The sequence below is a fragment of the Quercus lobata genome, chromosome 2 (genome assembly GCF_001633185.2).
Source record: "Quercus lobata isolate SW786 chromosome 2, ValleyOak3.0 Primary Assembly, whole genome shotgun sequence".
NCBI lineage: Eukaryota > Viridiplantae > Streptophyta > Magnoliopsida > Fagales > Fagaceae > Quercus > Quercus lobata.
The window spans coordinates 56,972,338-56,994,977 of NC_044905.1; the positions used below are offsets into that span (position 1 = coordinate 56,972,338).

The 22,640-nt window shown below is 36.9% G+C and overlaps 1 protein-coding gene across 1 annotated transcript; it reads right to left on the bottom strand.

The window, feature by feature from the left end:
• Positions 1–8,033: 8,033 nt before the first annotated feature.
• LOC115966988 (transcription factor MYB114-like) lies at positions 8,034–21,975 on the bottom strand. Its single transcript, XM_031086112.1, has 3 exons — positions 21,858–21,975; positions 21,393–21,522; positions 8,034–8,529 (listed from the first exon to the last, which is right to left on the bottom strand). The coding sequence occupies exons 1-3, from the start codon at positions 21,973–21,975 to the stop codon at positions 8,034–8,036; spliced, it is 744 nt and encodes a 247-aa protein (XP_030941972.1).
• Positions 21,976–22,640: the final 665 nt, after the last annotated feature.

The following is a 22,640-nucleotide window of genomic DNA, read 5'->3' on the forward strand; positions in this document are numbered from 1 at the left end:
CAAACAATACATCCTCAAGCTGTGTCCCAGATCTGGAACTAGTTGATTATATTGGACATTCCAAGCTTATCTTCCTCTGGAAGAGTTTACAGACCTGATAGATAGTATGCTCTTGGCAATACTGGATCCTACCCCTCTCTCCAAAGGATAGTCGGTAGAAAGCTGTACTTTTTTGTTTTTGCATGAATGCATGTCTAGGTTTTCTTCACACCCACTTCTGCCTACCAGATGGCAACATATGATTGTCAAATTGACCTTATCAAAGGTAATCACAATGACCGTAGACGGTTTATGTACACGGTTTGAGGGGCCATGCCCATGCATAGTCCCCAAAATTTTGAAATTTTCCTTTATATATATATATATATATATATATATATATATAATTATTTTAATATTTTTAAAATTTAGCCTACAAAAATAAAAGTTGTCCCCCCCAAATATTTTAATTATTTGAATTAGTCCAATGATACTCTTAAAAAAATTAATTGGTCTAATAGTTATAGAAACATAACTTTATTTTTTTCAATTTTTTTTTTATTGTAAAATATATTCTTATATCTGTTAAATATTTGATAAAGTTTGGCACCAAACATATTTGGATTTATTTTTTTCAACCTGTTATGTGGCTATTGACAAGTCATTCACTCCTTAAAAAAATCTTGATACTGTCGATACCCATTTTCACGACACATTTTTTTTACAAGCCCAATTCATGTATTATGTTTTATTTTATTCTTTTAAGCATGGCCCAAGTCCATGCAACTTATGGGGGAAATTGAGGAAGTGTAGTTTGGAGGGTATGGGTCGGTTCCTTTCGGAACTTTTGCATGAGCCCAACCCATGCGTGCCACCAAGTGGGTAAGGGACATTGGTAGCACCTTAGGCTCATGGAGGAGGTCTTATATCCAGAATTGCCACCTTAAAAGAGCTTTCATGCTCTAGTTGACTATGCCCCTAATTTTCAGCCCAGCTCCATATTCCACACCAAAACACAGCTAACTCTAAGAAAAAGCCTGAATAGCCTAGCCCACTCAGCCACCCAAATGCATTTTTTCAAGACCTGCAAAGACTAGAGAAGGCAAAATCAAATTCACAACATATCCAATCAAGCATAAGTCATTCTCAAGAGACTAAGTGTGTACAATCTATCAAAGCTATGCTACTCAACTACAAGGTATGCAAGGTTTTTTCAAGCAAGTTTTCCTCAACACATCAAAGCATTCATAACCGCATAAGGGCTATTTTTGCAACCTGTCAAAAAAAGGTACAAATTCATATGCATCCTTGAGGTACAAATCATTTTTTCATTCCAAAATACAAAATTTACATCCAAATGTCATACATGTTTGTTTTGTACAAAATGCAAATTGTGTCTACTAACCATAACAATACAAACTCAAAGTGGCACCAATACAACTAGATGGGAGCTGCTCTATACATAAGTGGGTTGTCCACAAGGGTGAAATGCAAGAGAAATTGCCTCCAAGGCAGCAACCCATATTACACAATTCAACTAGTACGAAATTTCAAAGCTTGGGGCTCAATACAAGACAATCGGATAAAAAAATAAATAAAAATAAATAAATAAAGAAAGCAAGAAAGGAGGTGAAGGAAAAAGTTGAAGCAATTTCGTAGTCCCCATCCAACGTCACCATCTTTGGGATCTTGACCTGTAGTCACTCTCTTCTTTACTTCGAAGTCGCAAGTGAGAGATGAACTAAAATGGTTCAAAGTTACTAACGTCTGCCATGGTACCATCTATTATAGCTCTACGTTGCTATCCGCAATAGCTTAAATCTTAGAAAATGATACAATGGCAATGGGATTGGCCTCGAGAATGAAAGTGCCAACAACGGCATCATGATTGTCTATGCCAAAGTCATCTTACAAGAAATTATGCTATAACACACTTAACAATCCCTATTGGCATGAAAAGGGGTTGGCAGTGAGTTTTGACTTGCCACAACAAATTTTAACTTGCTAGAGAAATTGCGGCTTCATTCTCAAACAAATGGGAAAGCATCTAGACTGTTGACAATTACATTGAAGGAATAGTGGCTGCAACATGGAATCAACAACTTCGACTCCACCAATTCATGCTAATAATCAAGCTATGCAACACATGGCTTACTCTTAATGGCATCAACTCTTAGTATTTCACAATGATTAAGCGGTTATGCAAACAACCCAATAATTCATTCATTAGCATTGCTGGGGGCTAAAGGCTTACTCAACCGCTATGCACCCCTGCACTAGAAATTCAAGTTTCATTCCTACACTTTCATTTCAAGCTTGTTGAATCAAGAAGCGACTACCACTCGGTGACTATCACTCTTACTTGTGTTCATCGCAAGAATACGATACAGGGGGCTGCCAACCAATGTAGTAGCTATGTCACACCCCTATACTACATCGCCAAGTGATATCTTCGCTCCATTCTATCTTAAATAAGCTGTCCCAAGACAGCCAGTAGTATCGCTCATGGCTATGACTTCATCGAAATTAATCTTGGCAAACACGATCTCACCAACTTGCCCAACAATAAAGCTACTGAAAAATTGAATCATCCTCAATGTGCAGTTTCATCATCATCTCATCATATGGACCCAATTCGCTCATTCAAATTTACAACAAACAATGGGGACAATTTACCTCCAACATGAAGTCAAGCATAGCTGCATCACAAACTAATTTCCATGACTATCGAAATCAATGGGAATCGGCTTCAACATGAGCTTCGGCTTCAATGAGAACAATGGCTCAACCTCATGAATCGATGCAATGAGGCTATCATTTTTCCAAGGAAAAGCCACCCAAAATTGAACAACACATTCAACATATCAACAAGCACAACCAAGGCATAGCCAAAAAAAGAAAAAATCCAGCTCACCAAGGTGGGCATCATGCATTTGCATTTATTATGTTTGTTCAAAGAATGATGGTGCTCAGCTCTTCAAATTTATGCTCTACACCCACACAAAAAAAAAAAAAAAAAAAAAAAAAAAAAAAACTCCATTTCACTACCATCATCTCACTGCCAAATGGGGGTTAAGACAAATATTCACAGCTCTTAAAGAAAATAACAAAGAATAGATGAAAATATGAAAGTTGTATTGCTAGGGAAGCAAAGTGGCGTGAATCAAGGAAAAACAAAGGCCTATTGAAGCAAAGTGGCGTGAAGGCCACTAAAAATGAGAAGAAAAGAGAAAAGGAAGAAGCAAATGATGTGTTAGCTAAATCCTAAATGAAAGAAAAGTTACCTGATGCAAAACTAAAGCAATTAAGAGCAATTACATCAGCTGGTGGATAGTTTTGCAAAATAGAAAAAGGTAGTATTTTTACACATTTTGGCCCAAAAAACACCCACATCAGTGGGTGTGGAATTGTGCATTTATACACAATTGCTACATTAATCGTGCATATATGCACAGTTACTGTAGTGCTTCCATTTATTTTTTTATTAGTTTTTTCTCTCTTCTTCTCTCTGTGTCTCTGGTTGCTCTCGCTCTTAGTCTCACCTCACTCTCACTGCCGCCGATCAACAGAGAACGCCACACATTCATCAACAAAGAACACCACATCAAAAAATTTCTTCCAAAATCAAGTAAAACAAGAAATTAGTATTACACAAGATTTGTTTGGTTGCCGAGAAAAACACAAAGAAAACAAGAAATAAAGAAAATTAACCAAACACAGAGAAAATCAACAGACCTTTGGTTGCTGGTCGTCTTTCCTTCTATTTCTACTCTTTTCCACCACTTTCTCATCAACCAAACAAGAAATAAAGAAAATTAACAACAAAAAAGGCTGGGTCTAAGTCGACAAACCAAACAAGAAGACCAATCTTTGCGTGTTGGGTCTAGGTTTGTGAGGGAGTGTTGGGTTTGGGTCTGTGAGGGAGTGTTGGTCTGTGAGAGAGAGGGACGATGATGGAGAGTAATAAAAAATTGTAAAAAAATGAATATTTTATTGAATAAATGTGTAGAATAGATAAATTGATGTGGGTGTTTGGTAAAAATTGGTGTGTAAAATAGGAAAAGTAGGTTTTAAGTCTAAAATAGACGGAATCTTATGCACATGCTGATGTAATTGCTCTAAGTGGCATGAAAGTCCAAGGTTTTAATAGAAGAAATGCTAAACCCACCTATGTAGTATGAAAGTCAAAGAATACAAAGGAGGAAAGCCAAAGTCACCAAGATGTCAAGGAAGTGAAAGTTCCTAAGGTAAATGCTAAAGTTACCATTGCAAGTATGAAAAGAAAGACTAATTAAAAAAAAAAAATTCTAAAGCTACATGTGGACATAAAAATCAAGGAGCATTTCATGTTGGACCTACCTAATATCATTAGGTTACAACTCGACTTTCTTGGACTCGTGATCAAGACATCTCTACAAATGGGCTTCATCGACAAGTATCATCTCCAAAAAAAAAAAAAAAAAAAAAAAAAAAAAAGAAGAAAAAAAAGAAAGAAGGAGTAGTTGGGAAAAATTAATTCCCAAATCCATGACATCTACAAGCAATGGAAAACATCAACTACTCACACACATGCCTCAAGCGCCACGTGTGCTCGGGGGGTTAATGTTGATACCCATTTTCGTGATACATTTTTTTTACAAGCCCAATTCATGTATTATGTTTTATTTTATTCTTTTAAGCATGGCCCAAGCCCATGTGACTTATGGGGGAAATTGAGGAAGTGTGGTTTGGAGGGTATGAGTCGGTTCCTTTCGAAACTTTTGCATGAGCCCAACCCATGTGTGCCACCAAGTGGGCAAGGGACACTAGTAACACCTCAGACTCATGGAGGAGGTCTTGTACCCAGAATTTCCACCTCAAAAGAGCTTTCATGCTCTAGATGACTGTGCCCCTAATTTTTAGCCTAGCTCCATTTTCCACACCAAAACACAACTTACTCTACGAAAAAGGCTGAATAGCCTATCCCACTCAGTCACCCAAATGTAGTTTTCCAAAACCTGCAAAGACTAGAGACAGTAGCCATGAAGAGGAAACAACTTTGTTTCCAAACTCATGCTAAAGCATGTCAAACTCTTCCCTAAACAAGAGCAACCCAAGCCAGAAGACCAAATTAGTATCATGGGGAATAAAAGCTTCTTCCACTACTCAAAAATCAGTTATTAGCAACACCCTAAACTCTATATAAACCTCTCTTATCAATTCAAAACAAAATCAACCACGTTCTACCCACATACCTGAAACTTCAAAGTAAAAGCCCATTCAGCCAGTCAACAATCTCACAATTCCGAAGTTTGGGGGTGGAAATATGGGTATAGGAGAACCTTCCCTCTCTTCCTCTTTTCGGTGACTGTGGGTTGAAGTTTCAGACTTATTGAACCACGTTTTCCCCATAGAGCTGAAACTTGAGAGAAAAAACCCACTGAGTCAGGAAACATCTCACAATTCTAAACCTTAGGGGTGGAAATATGAGTATAGGGGAACCTTCGCTCTCTTTCTCACAACCTCTCTCAAATTCCTCTTATCGATGACTGTGGGTCAAAATTTCAGACCTGTTATGTTTTTATACTTTTTCTGTACTTTTGTTATTAGCATTTTGATTCTCTCTTGTCAAAGAACCATTAGCCTTTTGTTCATTATAAATTTGGAAATTTTGCCTTGATTCTCCACAATAAACACTTCTAAGGAACCCAAAGGGAGATTTGGGCTAATATCACATTTTTGGCCCTTGTCAGAAAAACGTCCCCGACAGATACTAAAACTACATATGAAATGTCTTTTTAGTTACCACATAATGGATTAGAACAAAATAACTTCAAATATGTTTGGAGTCTAACTTATTCCTCCAAGTTTTGGATCATTCATGTTATGTTTTTAAAAATTTCATTAGTTTAATTGAAATATTTTTAATCACTTTAGTATAAAATTTGATAATTTGTATTGAAAATGAAACTTTTTAAGACTTTCACTATGAAAATGGTAAAAATGAATTTTATTTTATGAAAGATCATCATCAAACATAATTTTGATTGAAAATACTTTTTATTTTTTTGGGTGTATGTATATATATAACTTATCAAACAAAAAAGTGTGTATATATATGTGTGGAGGGGAGTTGTCTTGATAAATATATCAGTATCACAACTTAGCCCCTAAACAAAAATTTTTGACTTCGCCCCTAATTGGCAATGAAAATAAGCCATGAGTATGAGTTTGAACTGGGGAAAAGAAACTGATTCAAGCCAAAACAAATCATGATTGTATATGTGCAATTATTTAATAAAAATGATTTGTCACGTTAGTAAAATTGTCACCTCATTTTTCTCCGTCAGACAATAAAACTAATGAAAAAAGATAGAGGGAAACAATGTATTTTAACCATTTTTATCCTTATAAGATTGGAAGGGATGTTAATGCGACTTTGTTTTTTAAATACTATCATAGATTTGGCTATGAAATGCCACGTATAAACTCAAAATGATGGTGTAAATTCAATAAAACTTTTGGAGCATTCCTCAGGGTAGAAAAATTGTGTGGAGCAATGTAAGCAAAGGTTCTATGCAAAAGTTTATATGTAGAAGTTGGTCCATATTCTCATCTCAACAGCTATGGTCATTCCCATAGACGACAATAAATAACAAGAGTAGAGTGTAGAAAAATTATAATCACAAACGAATTCAGTACAGGAACTGTCTGTACATTGGAAACTTAAAGATAGGAGCAAACATTCAGTCAGACTGTGCCGTAAAACCAGTGTTTTATGCCAGCCAATAAAAAGCTGCCACGTCATCACAGGTCTCTCTTGTCTTTTCCGTATCACAGGTCTCTCTCTTCTCTCTCTTTTTTTTTTTTTTTTTTTCTCACTTCCACACACACCCCACAGCAACCACCAAAAAAAAAAAAAAAAAACCCAAAAACCCACAGTCCCCACCATCGATACACACACCACCACCTCTAACACCCACCCACCACCCCACGACCACACACACCCCCCAACAACCACCAAAAAAAAAAACCAGCAACCCCAATCCCCACCACCGATACACACACACCACCACCACCACCTCTAACACACAAAAACCCATGGTTACCGATCTACCCAAAGCATACTCAGCCACCGATCAACACAAAGCAAGGTTAGACCACCACGCCGATTTACCATGCCCTCCACTACACTGATCTAGAAACTCAGGCCTCCACCACGCCGATCCACAAACCCAGACTTCCACCACGCCAATCCACAAACCCACACCCTCCACCTCACCCCCACAACCACGGTAAAAACCCAACTCACCACCACAGCAACACCCCACCACCATGGTAACACCATAGGCACAGAAACCCACAAAAAAAAAAAAAAAAAATCAAAGAAAATCCACACAAAACCCACAAGCACCGAGCAAGCGAAGAGTTAAAAGAGGCGAGTTTTAGAGAGAAGAGAGTTTCAGAGAGTTGAGAAGGGGACGGGCTGATGGCCTTGAAGCTTTTAATTGGATTTGATTTTAGATGGAGAAGAAAGGTATGGGTGAGAGGGCTAGAGAGAGGAAGAGAACAAGTGAGAAAGAAAGAAAAAAGAGAGAAGAGAGAGACCTGTGAAATGGAGAAGACAAGAGAGAGAGTAAGAGAGAAAGAGAAAAGATATTTTAATTGATGACGTGGCAGCCTCTTATTGGCTGGCGTTTTACGCCCAGCCTAACCGAACGCTTACTCTAAAGATAGACTTTAAACTATCATAAACACCACCTCTAGTCCTTTTATTTCATATATCTCCCCACATCCAATTAATTTGGACAATAATAACAAGGAAAAACACTGGATCAATAATAATAAGAAAAACTATATAAAGACTATTATACTAGGGGCGGTGTTTGTTTTACACAGTACTATGTTTTATACACACGTAACAAGGAAAAACACCGGATCAATAATAATAAGAAAAACTATATAAAGACTATTTTACTAGATGTTTGTTTTACACAGTAGTATGTTTTATACACACGTACATTGTAAAACGAGTGTTTTTTTTTTTTTTTTTTTTTTGCCTTATACGATTATTCCTATTCTGCATTGAGAAACTCCCAAAGGTCCATATCAAGAGATGAGTCACCCCAATAATTCAGGACATCCTCCTCTAGAGTGTCTCCCACAACTTTTGCCTCTGGTACTATTTCCTCCGCCCAAAAGGTTTCTTTGGGCGCTTCATTCAACCTGCCACATTGCGTACATGTGGCTCTCTCATCAAGTTCCCCGCAATTTGACAAGCTTTTCCACCAGTTAATCCTACTCTCCGATTGCATTGGTGTTTGCGATATGTCTCTGACATCTTCCTTTTTTTGAAAGCTTCCTACAATTGCAGATTTCCCACTTAACCTAGTTAAGTTTTTGGAGAAAGTCCTAGGTTTTGGTTTTATTACGTTCACTTTCACCATATCTTGGGGCTTTTCTTTCAGCTTGGTGATGTGTGAACTTCCCTTTCTGAGGAGGTGTGTATTCCAATAGTTTTTCACATCATTAGCTGTTCTTCCCGGAAGTCTACCTGCAATAAGTGACCATCTATACAAAAAAAGAAAAAAAGAAAAAAAAAAGTTCAAATAATTATTGATTAACTTGTAATCTGTTTATTAAAGAAGACCATGTTATCATGCATAAACAATAAGGGAAAAAAATTAGTGGCAAATGACTTTTGGTTTTTAGCGAGGGAGGTGCTGTATTTAAACTAGAATCTCTATACCATTTTTTTTTTTTTTTTTTTTTTTTTGAGAATCATATTCTTCAGTATTCTTAGACAATTTTAATGAATTTCTACTAATAATTACCACAATTATCAAATTTTATATTTAAACTAAAAATAAAAGAGAGTGAAAAAATCATATTTTATTAAACAGGACTCCTAATGGGTTGGCTGTGAAGTGCGGCATCAAAAAACGACTAACCACCTTGTGGGGTGAAACAAGTGTTGGACTTTATTGGAGTGTTAGCAATTTTGCTGTTAGTGAGTCTAGTACGAGATAGAAGATACAATGCATATTTGATGTTTTTTAGATAGTAGCAAGCTAAAGAAAAAGAGATCTCAACTCCAAGAAAATAACTAAGCATACCAAGATCCTGTCTTAAAATTGCAGACTAAGAAATTGCCTGAGTTTCAAGATACTGTCCAACTGTCTAAGAGCATCCACACCAGCTTGTGTATACTCATCTAAAATACAAAAAGGGCTCCAATTTACACATTTTACCCCAAAATTCTTCCACATCAGTTCATGTAAAAATGTCTATATATACACGACGTCTTGCAAAATGAACAGTAACCATGCATATATACACGGTTACTGTTCACCGTGTAAACAATTTTTTAACATTATTTTCTCTCCCCTGTCAAACGTCTTCTCTTCCCCAACCATTACAACAATCGAGCGCGCCAGAATAACCACCCAACCACCAAACCCAGCGCCACCACCAAACACCGAAATCTAACACAGAGTATTAACCAAACTCAACTGAAAATTAACCCAAAATCAACTGAAAATTAACCCAAACACATCCACAGACAAATCAACATAGAGATACACTTGCTCAAAAGTGAAAAAAAAAAAAAAAAAAAAAAAAAAAAAAACACAGAGATACACTTGACTGGAACGATCGGAGCTCGTGGGTATGGGCCTTGCCTGATCGGAGCTAAGAAGATACAATAACTGATCGGTGCTTGTGGATCGGAGCTAGGGAGATCGGTGCTTGCCTGATCGGAGCTGTGGATCGAAGCTAGGGAGATCGGTGCTTGCCTGATCGGAGCTATGGATCGGAGCTAGGGAGATCGGGAGCTGTGGAACGGAGCTGTTGATCGGTATAGACCGAGAGGGAGAGTTGATTCCGATTTGGGTAAGAGATGGGTTATGGGTGTAGAGAGCTGTATCAGAGAGAGAGAGAGAGAGAGAGAGAGCTTCATCAGAAAAAATGAGAACCAAAAATGGGTTTCGGTTCTCCCAGAGAGAGAGAGAGAGCTTCATCAAAAAAGAAAAAATGAGAACCGAAATTGGGTTCCCAGAGAGAGAGAGAGCTTTATCAGAGAGAGAGAAAGTGAGAACGAAAATGGGTTCCCAGAGAGAGAAAGTGAGAGCTTTATCAGAGAGAGAGAAAGTGAGAACGAAAATGGGTTCCCACAAAAATGGGTTCCCAGAGAGCGAAAGTGAGAGCTTTATCAGAGAGAGAGAAGGTGAGAACGAAAATGGGTTCCCAGAGAGAGAAAGTGAGAGCTTTATCAGAAAAGAAAGAGAGCTGTATAAAAAATGAGAACGCGCGTATAATAATGTGATCGGTTGAGGAAATAATAAAAAAATTGAAAAAATTGATTATTTAAATAAAGGGGGTGATAAAATAGATGAACTGATGTGGGTGTTTTGTAAAAGTGAATGTGTAAAATAGAAAAAGTAAGTTTTTAGTGTAAAAATGGATGTGTAAAATACATGGACTGATGTGGTTGCTCTAAGGCATCTTCAATAATAATCATGTCGTCAACATAGTGTCATGGTTAGTGCAAAGAATGAAAAGAAAAAAATAATAGGAACTCGTAGAATACCAAGGCAAGAATTTGTGGAGTTGAACTTAGCAAACCAAGTCCAAGAAGTCTACTTGAGGCCGTATAAGCTCAACAAAGATGATAGATCTCATGGTGTAGATGTAAAAGTTTAGGAAGAGGCTATTTGTATGTTAAGACATATGTGTTTCACTTGTTAGGAACATATGTCACTACTTTATGTAATTGGCTTATCATTTGACAAAATGCACTTTACTTGTATTTGAATAGATTTAGGATGTGTTTAAATACTTCAAGAAACCATGTTTCAAGATCAAGTATTGAAGCCTTCAAGTCTATCCAAGAAAACAAGTTGATAGTGCAAATTCATTAAAGCTCGACAGCTGGCTCGACAGCTGCATCTATCGAGTTTAAGAAAGCTGTTCAAAGACTGGTGTGCTCGACAGCTGCTCGACACCTCCTATCTGTCGAGGTCTAAGAATTTTAGAATTCAAATATGATTTTCTTGGGATCCATAAATATGTCTTTGGGCTTTCTTTTCTTCTAACCCTAGATATATAAAATGATTGTTTTAAGGGTCGTCAAACAGTTCACAAGTTGCACAAGTATTGAGCAAACTCTGTTCAAGTAAATTGTGACCGAAGATGAAGTTCTTACCCTAGTTCATCTCTTTCTCTTGAAGAAATTGCTATGTATGTGCACCGTAGGGTTTGTGACCAAGCATCTTCTTGATCTGCATCGTGTGCATAAACTAAAGAACTTTACAACCAACAATCTTCTTAGTTGGTGATTAAATTCACGTACTGGGATCCGCGCAATTGGTTAGTCACGTACTTGGGAGTCGTGCATTAGAAAGGGGAATTGTCACTATAGAATAAGTCCAATTGGGTATTGGGATAAGGGTTCAACTGTAGGTTGGTAAGATATTTGAGATTCTTTTACTTGTAACTGCTTATTGTGATAATGGTGGAGTTTCGGGAGTGGTGACCTGAAAATCACCTTGTGGGATTTTTGTCATTAGGTTTTCCCCATTCGTAAACAAATCACTGTGTTATTTATTATCCGCCACATAATTAGTTTATTGGTAATTTGTTTGTCCTACCACACGTTTGCATGATAAATTGATTAATTAATAACTTGACTAATTAATTAATTAAATTCTATCACTAGGGGTCATTCAGTTTGTGGCCTATCAAGTGGTATCAAAGTAGGCACATTCTGATTAGGGTTTAATTTTTGCTGTGTTGATTTGTTGACCCTTGTTGTCATGGTTGTAACCGGCTTGAAGTGATCTTTGTTTTCAAATACATCTTATTTTTCTAATCTCTTTTTGGCTGAGTGTTTCAGAAAATACAAGTCTAAAAGTTATTTGAATTCTCTTATGATAACTATTGAAAAAGATCTCAATTTGGCTAAGAAGAAACTAGACTGTCTCAAAATAAAAATGTGCAAAAGAGTTCGTCTGAGAAGAATGAAAGTTAAAGGATTAGCTCGAAAAAGGAAGATGAGAGAAAGCACCATTCCCACTGATCTGTCATCTAAACATGGAGTGTGTTTTATGATGAAATCCGCATTTAAAGTCATGGACACATGTTTGTGGTACCTCGATAATAGTTGCTCAAGACACATGACTGGAGACCGATCTCTCTTCAAGACTTTCGAGTCTAAAAAGGATGGCAATGTCACTTTTGGTGATGGGAGAAAATCTCAAATTAAAGGAAAGGGAATTATTTCTCTACCTAAACTGCCAGACATTGCAAATGTCCTCTATGTAGAAGGTCTAAAGGTGAACCTATTAAGCATAAGTCAGATATGTGATCAAGACTTCATGGTACTATTCTCAAAGGGTAAATGTCTTGTTATGGATGAGTCTAGAAAGAACCTCATAAGTGGTGTTCGCACTTTAGACAACTATTATGGATTGGTTCCTGATGATGATATTGTGTGCAACAGCATTCGTTTGCCAAATGAAGATTTATGGCATCAACGGATGGGACATGCTAGTTACAAACATCTTTCTATTGTATCTAGGCATGAATTAGTCTTGGGAATACCAAAGCTGAGTAGATTGAGCAATGTGGTGTGTGGACTATGTCAGCTTGGGAAACAGATAAAAGCTAAGCATCCAAGCACTCAGACATCAGCTACATCTAGGCCATTACAGCTTCTACATTTGAATCTTATGGGTCCAACTAGAACCGAGCCTCTTGGTGATAAGAGATACATCATGGTTGTTGTAGACGACTTCACTAGGTACACTTGGGTCATTCTCTTACGATCCAAATCTAATGCTCCTGAGCACATTAAAGCTTTATGCACAAGATTGCAGAATGAGAAGAACCTGAAGATTGATCAAATTTGAAGTGACCATGGTAAAGAATTCGAGAACTCATATATGGAGTCCTTTTGCCAAAGATTATGCATATCTCAAGAATTCTCTACTCCTATTCCTCCTCAACAGAATGGTGTGCTAGAAAGAAAGAACAGAGTTATTCAGGAGATGGCCAGAGCCATGTTATACAACAAGGATTTGGCCAGAAACTTGTGGGGAGAAGCTGTTAACATTGCTTGTCATACAGTTAATAGGGTGTACTTCAGACCCGGTACCAAGAAGACTCCCTATGAGTTATGGAAAGGAAGGAAGCCGGATGTGAAGTACTTCAGGATCTTTGGAAGTACCTGTTTCATCCTCAAGGATAGAGAGAATGTTGGAAAGTTTGACTCTAGGAGTGATGAAGGTATATTTTTGGACTACTCCTCCACAAGCAAGGCTTATCGGGTATACAACAAGAGAATTATGAAGGTAATGGAGAAAGTGAATGTTGTTATTAATGAGTCTTCATATTCTAGTTCTCAAAAAGGTATTGAGGAGTTACCCAAAGAAATTCTTCCTCCTAAGCCTAATGAAGTTCAAGAACTTATTGAACAAGTACCTGCATCTCCAAGTGCTCCTAGTACTCCTAGTGTTCTAGAAGATTCTGTAGACATACCCACTTCACCAGATTCTGAGTCTCATAAAGAGAAAAGACCTTCATCTAGGGTTAAATTAAATCATCCTCCAGAAGTTATTGTGGGAAATATGAATGAACTCACATTAAGGAAACGAACTGTTGATAAATGCGTTGCTAACTTTGTGTCTTATTCTTGTTATCTATCATAGGTTAAACCCACAAAAGTTAAGGAAGCTCTTCAGGATGAAAGTTAGGTCGAAGCAATGCATGATGAATTTCTTCAGTTTCAGAGGAATGATGTTTGGACCTTGGTACCTAGACCGGAGGGTGAACACATCATTGGTACAAAGTGGATATTCCGAAATAAGACTGATGATGAGGGCAATGTGATCCGCAACAACGCTCGGCTTGTAGCTCAAGGATACTCGCAAATGGAAGGAGTAGACTATGATGAAACATTTGCTCCGGTTGCCCGTATGGAGTCCATCAAAATTCTCCTTGCACTGGCTTGTCAATTAAAGTTCAAGCTTTATCAGATGGATGTAAAGACTGCCTTCTTAAATGGATTGCTCAAAGAAGACATTTATGTGGCTCAACTGAAAGGATTTATTGATCCACACTTTCCAGATCATGTATTGTACCTCAAGTAGGCACTTTATGGGTTAAAGCAAGCGCCCAGAGCTTAGTCTGATCGGCTTACACAATATTTGGTGTCACATGGGTTCACAAGAGGAAAGGCTGATCAGACTCTCTTCATCAAAAGAGAAGATGGCAAGTTGATAGTTACTCAAGTCTATGTTGATGACATCATCTTTGGATCGACTAAGGATGAACTCGCTCATGGTTTCTCAAAACTCATGCAGGCTGAGTTCGAGATGAGCATGTTTGGAGAGCTGACTCACTTCCTTGGGTTGCAGATTCGTCAACAAGATTCAGGTATATTCCTATCTCTATCTAAATATGCTAAGAATCTTGTGAAAAAGTTTGGTTTAGAATCTGCTAGTTCTGTCAGAACTCCTATGAGCCCAAATGTTAAACTCACTGTTGACTTGTTAGGTAAAAGTGTTGATCCATCTCTATATAGAAGCATGATAGGTAGTCTTCTTTACCTTATTGCTAGTAGACCTGACATTAGTTACAATGTTGGAATGTGTGCTAGATATCAGGCTAATCCCAAAGAATCCCATATGACTACTTTAAAGAGAATCATAAAGTATGTCAAAACCACTACTGAGTTGGGTGTGTGTTACAGCAAGGACACAAATGATGTCTTAGCTGGGTACTTTGATGTTGATTGGGCTGGGAATGCTGATGATAGAAAGAGTACTTCAAGGCTTGTTTCTATGTGGGAAATAATCTTGTTTCTTGGATGAGTAAAAAGTAGAACTCCATCTCTTTATCCAGTGCAGAAGCTGAGTACATTGCTGCTGGTAGCTGTTGCACCCAACTCCTATGGATGCAAAAACTCCTCCATGATTATGGTATTTGTCAAGAACATCTCACTATCTATTGTGACAATACCAGTGCCATTAACATCTCTAAGAATCCGGTTCAACATTCTAGAACCAAACACATAGAGATTCGACATCACTTCATTAGGGAGCTTGTCGAAGATGGTACTCTCACACTTGAGTTTGTTCACAGCAATGATCAGAAGGCTGACCTGTTTACCAAACCTCTTGACAGTAAACGCTTCGAATTCCTTCGTCAAAACATTGGTGTTATCTCCATGGGATGATCTTCTTCTCTTTTTCTTTCTTCCTCATGCATTTGCATCTAGTTTTTATGCTTTGGTTGTTTAACATGTTTTTGTTTAGTTATTTTTCAGTTTTGCTTTGTTTTTTTTTTCATATAAAAATAAAAAATAAAAAAAAAATTGAAAAATCAGAAAAATACAAAAACAATGTGTGTTTTGTGTACATTGATACTTGTGTACCTTGAATGGCCATTGAAATAAAGTCTTTTAAACTTTGTATCATTTGTAACTTAGATGAGCATCTCTATGCACAACTAAGCAAATGAGCTTTATGGCTTTTGTTAGTGATGAGTAAGATTAAGTTATCTCTTGTACTTAACACTCGTATCACTCTTTTTGATGGAAATGACTAAAAAATCCTGAGAGAAAGGCATTAATAACCATCTCACCACTGTTGCACGCCATCATAATATGACACCTGTATACTTTGGCATAACAAAAGTGCAGTGTCAATGACATTTGTGTGCTTAGGCATAGCAAAATTGGAATGTCAAATATCATTGGGTATTTCTTTTCTCTCTCTAATATGCCCATGCATGATATGCTTAAAAGAAAAATATGCAAAAGAAAAATCAAAAGCAAAAAGATCAAAAATGATTTAAAAATGATTGCAAGCATGTATTCTAGAAGATGCGAGAGTTATAGGATGTACATCGAAGGTGATAGTCTCCATCAAGCAGTTATGATTATGTGTGAGTTAAAGTGATTTTCTTATATATCAAATCTTCATAACTTGTATACACATACGCAATCTTGCGATGTTTTTCACACACAACACGCAATATTCTTTACTATTCTTGATACATGTGCAGGTACAATGTGATTTGGCCATCACAAGGTTTTACATGTGTTAATGTATGCTGACTAAACTGTCTTGACTTGTTTTTGAAATATAAAATTGGTTAGATTTGTTGTGTGTGTGTGTGTGTGTGTGTGTTTTTAAGGATCCATGTGCTTAAAATTTTTATTAAGAGATGATTTTGAAAGCTTAATATGTTAATTGGATCATTGGTTGAGTTGCATGTTGGATTGCATTCATGTCTATGTTTTTCACATCTCGAAAAACTAGTTTTAAAAGCTTTCTCGACACCTCCTCGATACCTCCTCGATACCTTGTTGTCTGTCGAGCTTTTTCAGCTTTTTCTTATCGCAATCCCGACAGCTTCTCGACACTTGGTGGATCGATTGAGAATGCTTCTACCTCCTCGACACTTGGTGGATCGATTGAGATTCTGATCTGGTATCTGATGATTTGTTCCTCGATACCTGTATCTGTCAATGACCATTTTCTCAACACCTCCCTCGACAGATGTCTCGACACCTCCTAACACCTTCATCTGTCGAGATTTACTAGTACACTACTTAAGCTCCCTATGCGATCCAGAACTCATTTCGCCCAATCTCTCTCTTGATACTTCTCTGATCTCTCTCCCAAACTTTCTCATCTCACTCCAATAAATGTTCCTCAAGGTTTCTTCAAGCTTTTTCAAGTTTTTTTTCACTTGGTAAGCTTCTAATCCTTTCACATTCATGCATTTCATGTTTTGAAACCTAGGTTTTGGGGTTTTTGAAATTTTTTTGGGGGTTTTCAAAATTGATTAGTTTTTATTGAAATTTTGGGATGAGTTTTCACTTAAATGAGTTTAAAACCTCATACATTGCATCACATTAGCATTATAATGGTATTGTCATGCATTTAGATGTGTGCTTTTGTTTGTGTGCTGATAGGTTTGGATTGGGTTGAGCCCATGATGAAATTTCTTTTGCATTTCCCATGCATATGTACTCTATTTTCAATATATGTGTTATATTTGAAATTTCTTGGAACTTTTCTGATTGTCTTTCTTTTTCTCCCTCTCTTTCTGTTTACATTAGTCGTGTCTATGACACATAAGTGTAAATCCATTCCAGCCCGGAACCCTCTTCATTCTAGAGTTTCTTCATCCTCTGATCTTACTCTATCTCATATTCGGTTCCGTGATGATGATGCCTTCAAGGCATTTTCAAGGAACTTTTCTAGACGAGGCATTCATTCGGAACGCCAAGTCATTCGGTCGGACGTTACCGACACCGACCTTCCTTCTGTCATTCACAGTAGGGGATGGGAGTCACTATGTGATGTCTCGGCCACCTGTCTTCTCGTGCTTATCCAGGAGTTTTACTCCAACATGCACGGGATTAATCGTTCAGTACCTCTTTTCTTCACTCGCGTTTGAGGTACGCACATTCCTATCACACCGCAACTTGTTGCAGATATGCTTCGGGTCCCTAGGATAGAGTTTCCTGACTATCCTAGTTGTGAGTGTTTAAGGACTGTGTCCAGGGATGAGCTTATGTCTGCTTTCTGTGAGCACCCTTCTGTTTGGGGTGAGCATCCGTTTACACCATGTTGACTTTTTACTAAAAGTCCTAGATTCATGAACATGGTGATGACCTTTGTTTTGCATCCACTCTTTCACAATAACTCCATTATAGAGCCTCGTGCTCGATTTTTGTTATCTCTTCTTAAGCATCTTACTATAGATTTCCCTTCTCATTTCATTCTTTCTATTATAGATATTCATCTAGATTCGACATCCTGTGATAAGCTCATCTTTCCTTCCGCTATCACAAGGATCTTATGCCATTTTTCTATTCCTTTTCCCTCTTCCAACTATTTCACCATCATTTGTGCCATAGATTACGCTACCGTTAAACGTAGCGAGGCCCAGTTTCGGTCACGGTAGTCAGATTCAGCAGCTCCTCCCTCCCGTTCTACTCCATCCACATCTGCTCCTCCCTCTTCTTCAGGCGATGTGACTTTAGGAGACATCATGGCGCAACTGTAGCACATGGATGCTCGCCTAGATACACTCTCTACGGAGTTGTATCGGGTGAACGTTCGTGTCGGTTGTATTGTACGGCGATAGGCGTCCATGGGTGGTTTTGCTTCTAAGGCTACTCCTTCACCACCTTCTCCCGTGGCTTCTGATTTTGAGGATGAGGATGATGATGATGGTGATGACGATGATGCTTCGGATGATGCTATTGGAGATGCTAGCTCTACCAATAAGATGTCTACTTGACACTCTTACCCTTTATCCCTCATGACAAAAAGGGGGAGTAGTTTTAATATGAGAGTAATCATTCTTAGGGGGAGAGTTAGTATAGGACCATTTTGTTAGGGGGAGTGCTAATATGTTTTGAGGGATGTAGTGAGGATAGTATGTATCTTTTCTTTTCTTTCTTTTTAGACACTTTATTCTTGTACATGAGGTGTTGTGACAATTTATAAACATACATTGTATTTTACTCCTATTTATATTGATGTATGTTTTTCTTTCACCTACTCCTTCATGTGTTGTTTCTTTTCTCCCTTTATGCACATGCTTCTTATTACTTGTATGCAATCTATTGTTTCTGTTTCACACAAAGATGCCATGATGAATTTTGTTTAAAGTGTTTCAAAAATACAGGTTGTCAAAGTTTACTTGCCATAAACTCTCTTCTTGCAAAGTTTCTCAAGAGTTTGTATTAGGATAGATTTTATTGTATTCAACAAGTGAATATGAGTTAAGTAATTTATGACTTCTCTCATATGTTCATTTGTTTGTTATGGTTTTATCACGGTTTGTCAAAGGGAGAGATTGTTAGAACATATGTGTTTCACTAGTTAGGAACATATGTCACTACTTTATGTAATTGGCTTATCCTTTGACAAAACGCACTTTACTTGTATTTGGGTAGATTTAGGATATGTTTAAATACTTCAAAAAACCATGTTTCAAGATCAAGTGTTGAAGCCTTCAAGTTTGTCCAAGAAAACAAGTTGATAGTGCAAATTCATTAAAACTCAACAACTGGCTCGACAGCTGCATCTATCGAGCTTAAGAAAGCTGTTCAAACACTGGTGTGCTCGACACTTGCTCGACAGCTGCTCGACACCTCCCATCTGTCGAGGTTTAAGAATTTCATAATTCAAATATGATTTTCTTGGGATCCGTGAATATGTATTTGGGCTTTCTTTTCTCCTAACCCTAGACATATAAAAAAATTGTTTTAAGGGCCGTCAAACAGTTCACAAGTTGCACAAGCATTGAGTAAACTCTATTCAAGCAAATTGTGACCGAAGATGAAGTTCTTACCCTAGTTTATCTCTTTCTCTTGAAGAAGTTGTTGTGTACGTGCACCGTAGGATTTTGTGTCCAAGCATCTTCTTGATCTTCATCATGTGGATGAACTGAAGAACTTTGCAACTAACAATTTTCTTAGTTGGTGATTGAAGTCGCGTACTGGGATCCGTGCAATTGGTTAGTCACGTACTTAGGAGTCGTGCATCAGAAAGGGGAATTGTCACTACAGAACAAGTCCAATTGGATATTGGGGTAAGGGTTCAACTGTAGGTTGGTAAGATACTTGAGATTCCTTTACTTGTAATCGCTTGTTGTGATAATAGTGGAATTTCAGAAATGGTGACCTAAAAATCACCCGGTGGGGTTTTTGCCATTAGGTTTTCCCCATTCGTAAACAAATCACCGTGTTATTTATTTTCTGCTGCATAATTAGTTTATTGGTGATATTTTTGTACTACCACGCATTTGCATGATAAATTGATTAATTAATAACTTGACTAATTAATTAATTAAATTCTATCACTAGGGGTCATTCAATTTGTGGCCTATCAATATAGACCTATTTACTTAAATAACCATTGAGGAAGTCATTCTTTATATCCATTTGAAAGAATAGCCGATGTCGAAAGGTAACCATTTCGATTAGTGTGAGCACACAGAGGAGATGAGAAACAAGAGCAAATGTCTATTCATAATCCCATTTTTCTATATGAACCATTTAACTGGAATGTATAGCTAAAAAAACCATCAAAATGAGTCTTGATTTTTTTTTTCTTTTATGCCTATTGACGTCCAATAGCAGATTTCCCTAGAGCTACATCAACCAAACATTATGTATGAGTCTTTCCAAGTGCATTGAACTCCTTTTTCATTGCTCGTGGTTATGATTAATTTGGAAAAGGTAATCTATTTATTTTGTGAACATCAATGTGTATCAACCCGCCTTCAAAAAGTTGTAGGAAGTGACGTAGAAAGGATGAGAGTTGTAACGATATCTAAAATGTGTTCTTGACTTGACTATTCTGTCCTAATGTTTTAGGACATGAGGATTAAGAAGGATACCAGACTGTTCGAGGCATCTTTCTTAAATTATATTAACCGTTTTAGCTATATAATGATAAATGTCAAGGAACTCATAGGACTATTAATTAAAAAAAATATTCATGTATGGAGAGAGAATTTTATTTATTTATTTTCTAGCAAGGGAATTCGTCAAGATCAAATGGCAAAATAACATGATCCCTACGGTAGTTTTGTTGTTCTTCGGCCTATTTTAATATTGTTTGAGTTAACTTTTGTTGTTATTTGGAATATTTCATAGTTCAAGGGGCCAAGTTTAATTTTTTTAAGGCTCAAATTCTAAATCAACCTTAAATATATATATATATATATATATATATATATTTTTTTTTTTTCTAAACCTTAGTATGCGTTTAATCCTGCTTATTTTGCTAAAAACAAAAAATAATAAAAAAAAATAATTTTCGATTACTGTTCACACTCATAAAATACTGTTCATTTGGTTTAATGCACTGTTCATATCTCATGAACAATGCAAGAGACCCTGGTAAAAAATTAAATAAATAAATAAAAAGAGAAAAGAAAATAAGCCAAATGCAGACGCGTGAATCCAAAACGCAAAACAAACAGACACTTAGGAGTTCCAAGGCCCCCTTGGACCAATACTTGGCTCTATCCCCTGTCTCTAAGGTAAGAAAAAACATTACAGTTAAATGTAACAGACATTATCACGAACTAGAGAAATCCAAAATTTAAATCCTCCTCTTCTAGTGTAACTTTTCTTTTTTTAGCATCACCATTAATAATTATAGTTGTTGTCTGCATGGTTATGATGACATCTTTTCACTTCCTTCTCCTCCCACAAAGAGCTCTAAAGAAAACTTGAAAGACAGAGAGAGCTTGGAATTAGTTGTCCTAGTTTTCACCCAACATTTAAATTAATTAATCTTTGGTTCTTTAATGGTTTTTCATATCTTCGGTAAGCTGGAGTAGTCTTAACTAATGACATTCTGTGTTTGGAGTTATTATTATTTGCTAGCGAGACTTGCCTGTTACCTAGCAGCTTATGGAGCCTAAGCATAAGATCAACTTCGTCTGCGGCGAAGTTTCCTCTCTTGATATTTGGCTTCAGGTAGTTCAACCACCTCAGTCTGCAGCTTTTCCTACATCTATTTAAGCCTGCAAATTGCATGAAACATATTTATTGAAAATATAAAGAAGCTCCGCCAATATTGCATTATTTATTTAAAACATAGCTTAGTTTTTCTTTAAATTAGTCGAGAAGAGATCTTTTATAATCATGATTTTCGCAACAACTCTGATATAGCATATTGTGAGTTGCTGCTTCTATCATTTTTATATAGAACACTACAATAAACCACATTAAGATGGTAACAAAAGTTGTGTCACAAACTAGAAAAAAAAAGGACACAGGAGACATAAACAAAAGGAACTTGGTTTGCCAAAGAAAAAAGAGAAATCAATCTCACTCACTCTAGATTCTAGAATAATACCTGCACTGACAGGAACCAGGTGCCATTTTCCTTCACCGTACTTCTGAATGCACTGCTTAAGTAGAATATCTTCCTCCTCAGACCATGCACCTTTTCTCACACCAAAAGAGCCCTCCATGTTAAACGTTTCCTCCCAACTGGAGGTATAAAAGGCACGTTTGTAAAGTGGCACTCTTATTTTAGTAAAAAGCGTAATTAAGTTCACGTGGGGGTTGCACTTACTTTTCTTTTTCTGGTATACGCTTTACTCTGGTCAGTTATGTATCCCTTTATATCTGTACGGTATACACTGAAAACTGAAGACAAACACAGAAAATAAGAGAAATTACCTGTGAAGATCAAGGCGAAGAAGTGCGTGGGTGTGGGTTGTGTGGCTGAATGTGTGGAGGAACGTAGATAGAGAAAAAAGAAATAGTATGTTCTAGAATGAGAGTGGACGAAATCGTAGTAGTCTGGTGAAGAAGAAAATATAAAGAAAAGTCAAAAGCAAAGACAAGGAGAAGGTAAAGAATACATGTGTGGAGGAAAAAAAAAAAGGAAAAGAAATATAAATAACTTGGGGATGAAAGAAAAAGAGATAAAGAGAAAAATAAAATAAAGAATAAAAAATTAAAACTAAGAAATATTACTATAATATTTTTATAATATTTTCACAATAAATCTTAAGTGGTGGGTTGTTACCAGTGGTGGAGCTAGAAATTTAGGTCAGGAGGGGCAAAATTAAAAGACAAGATTGAAAGTAAAAAAATTAATCTAAAAAATTTAATCAATATTAATAACAAA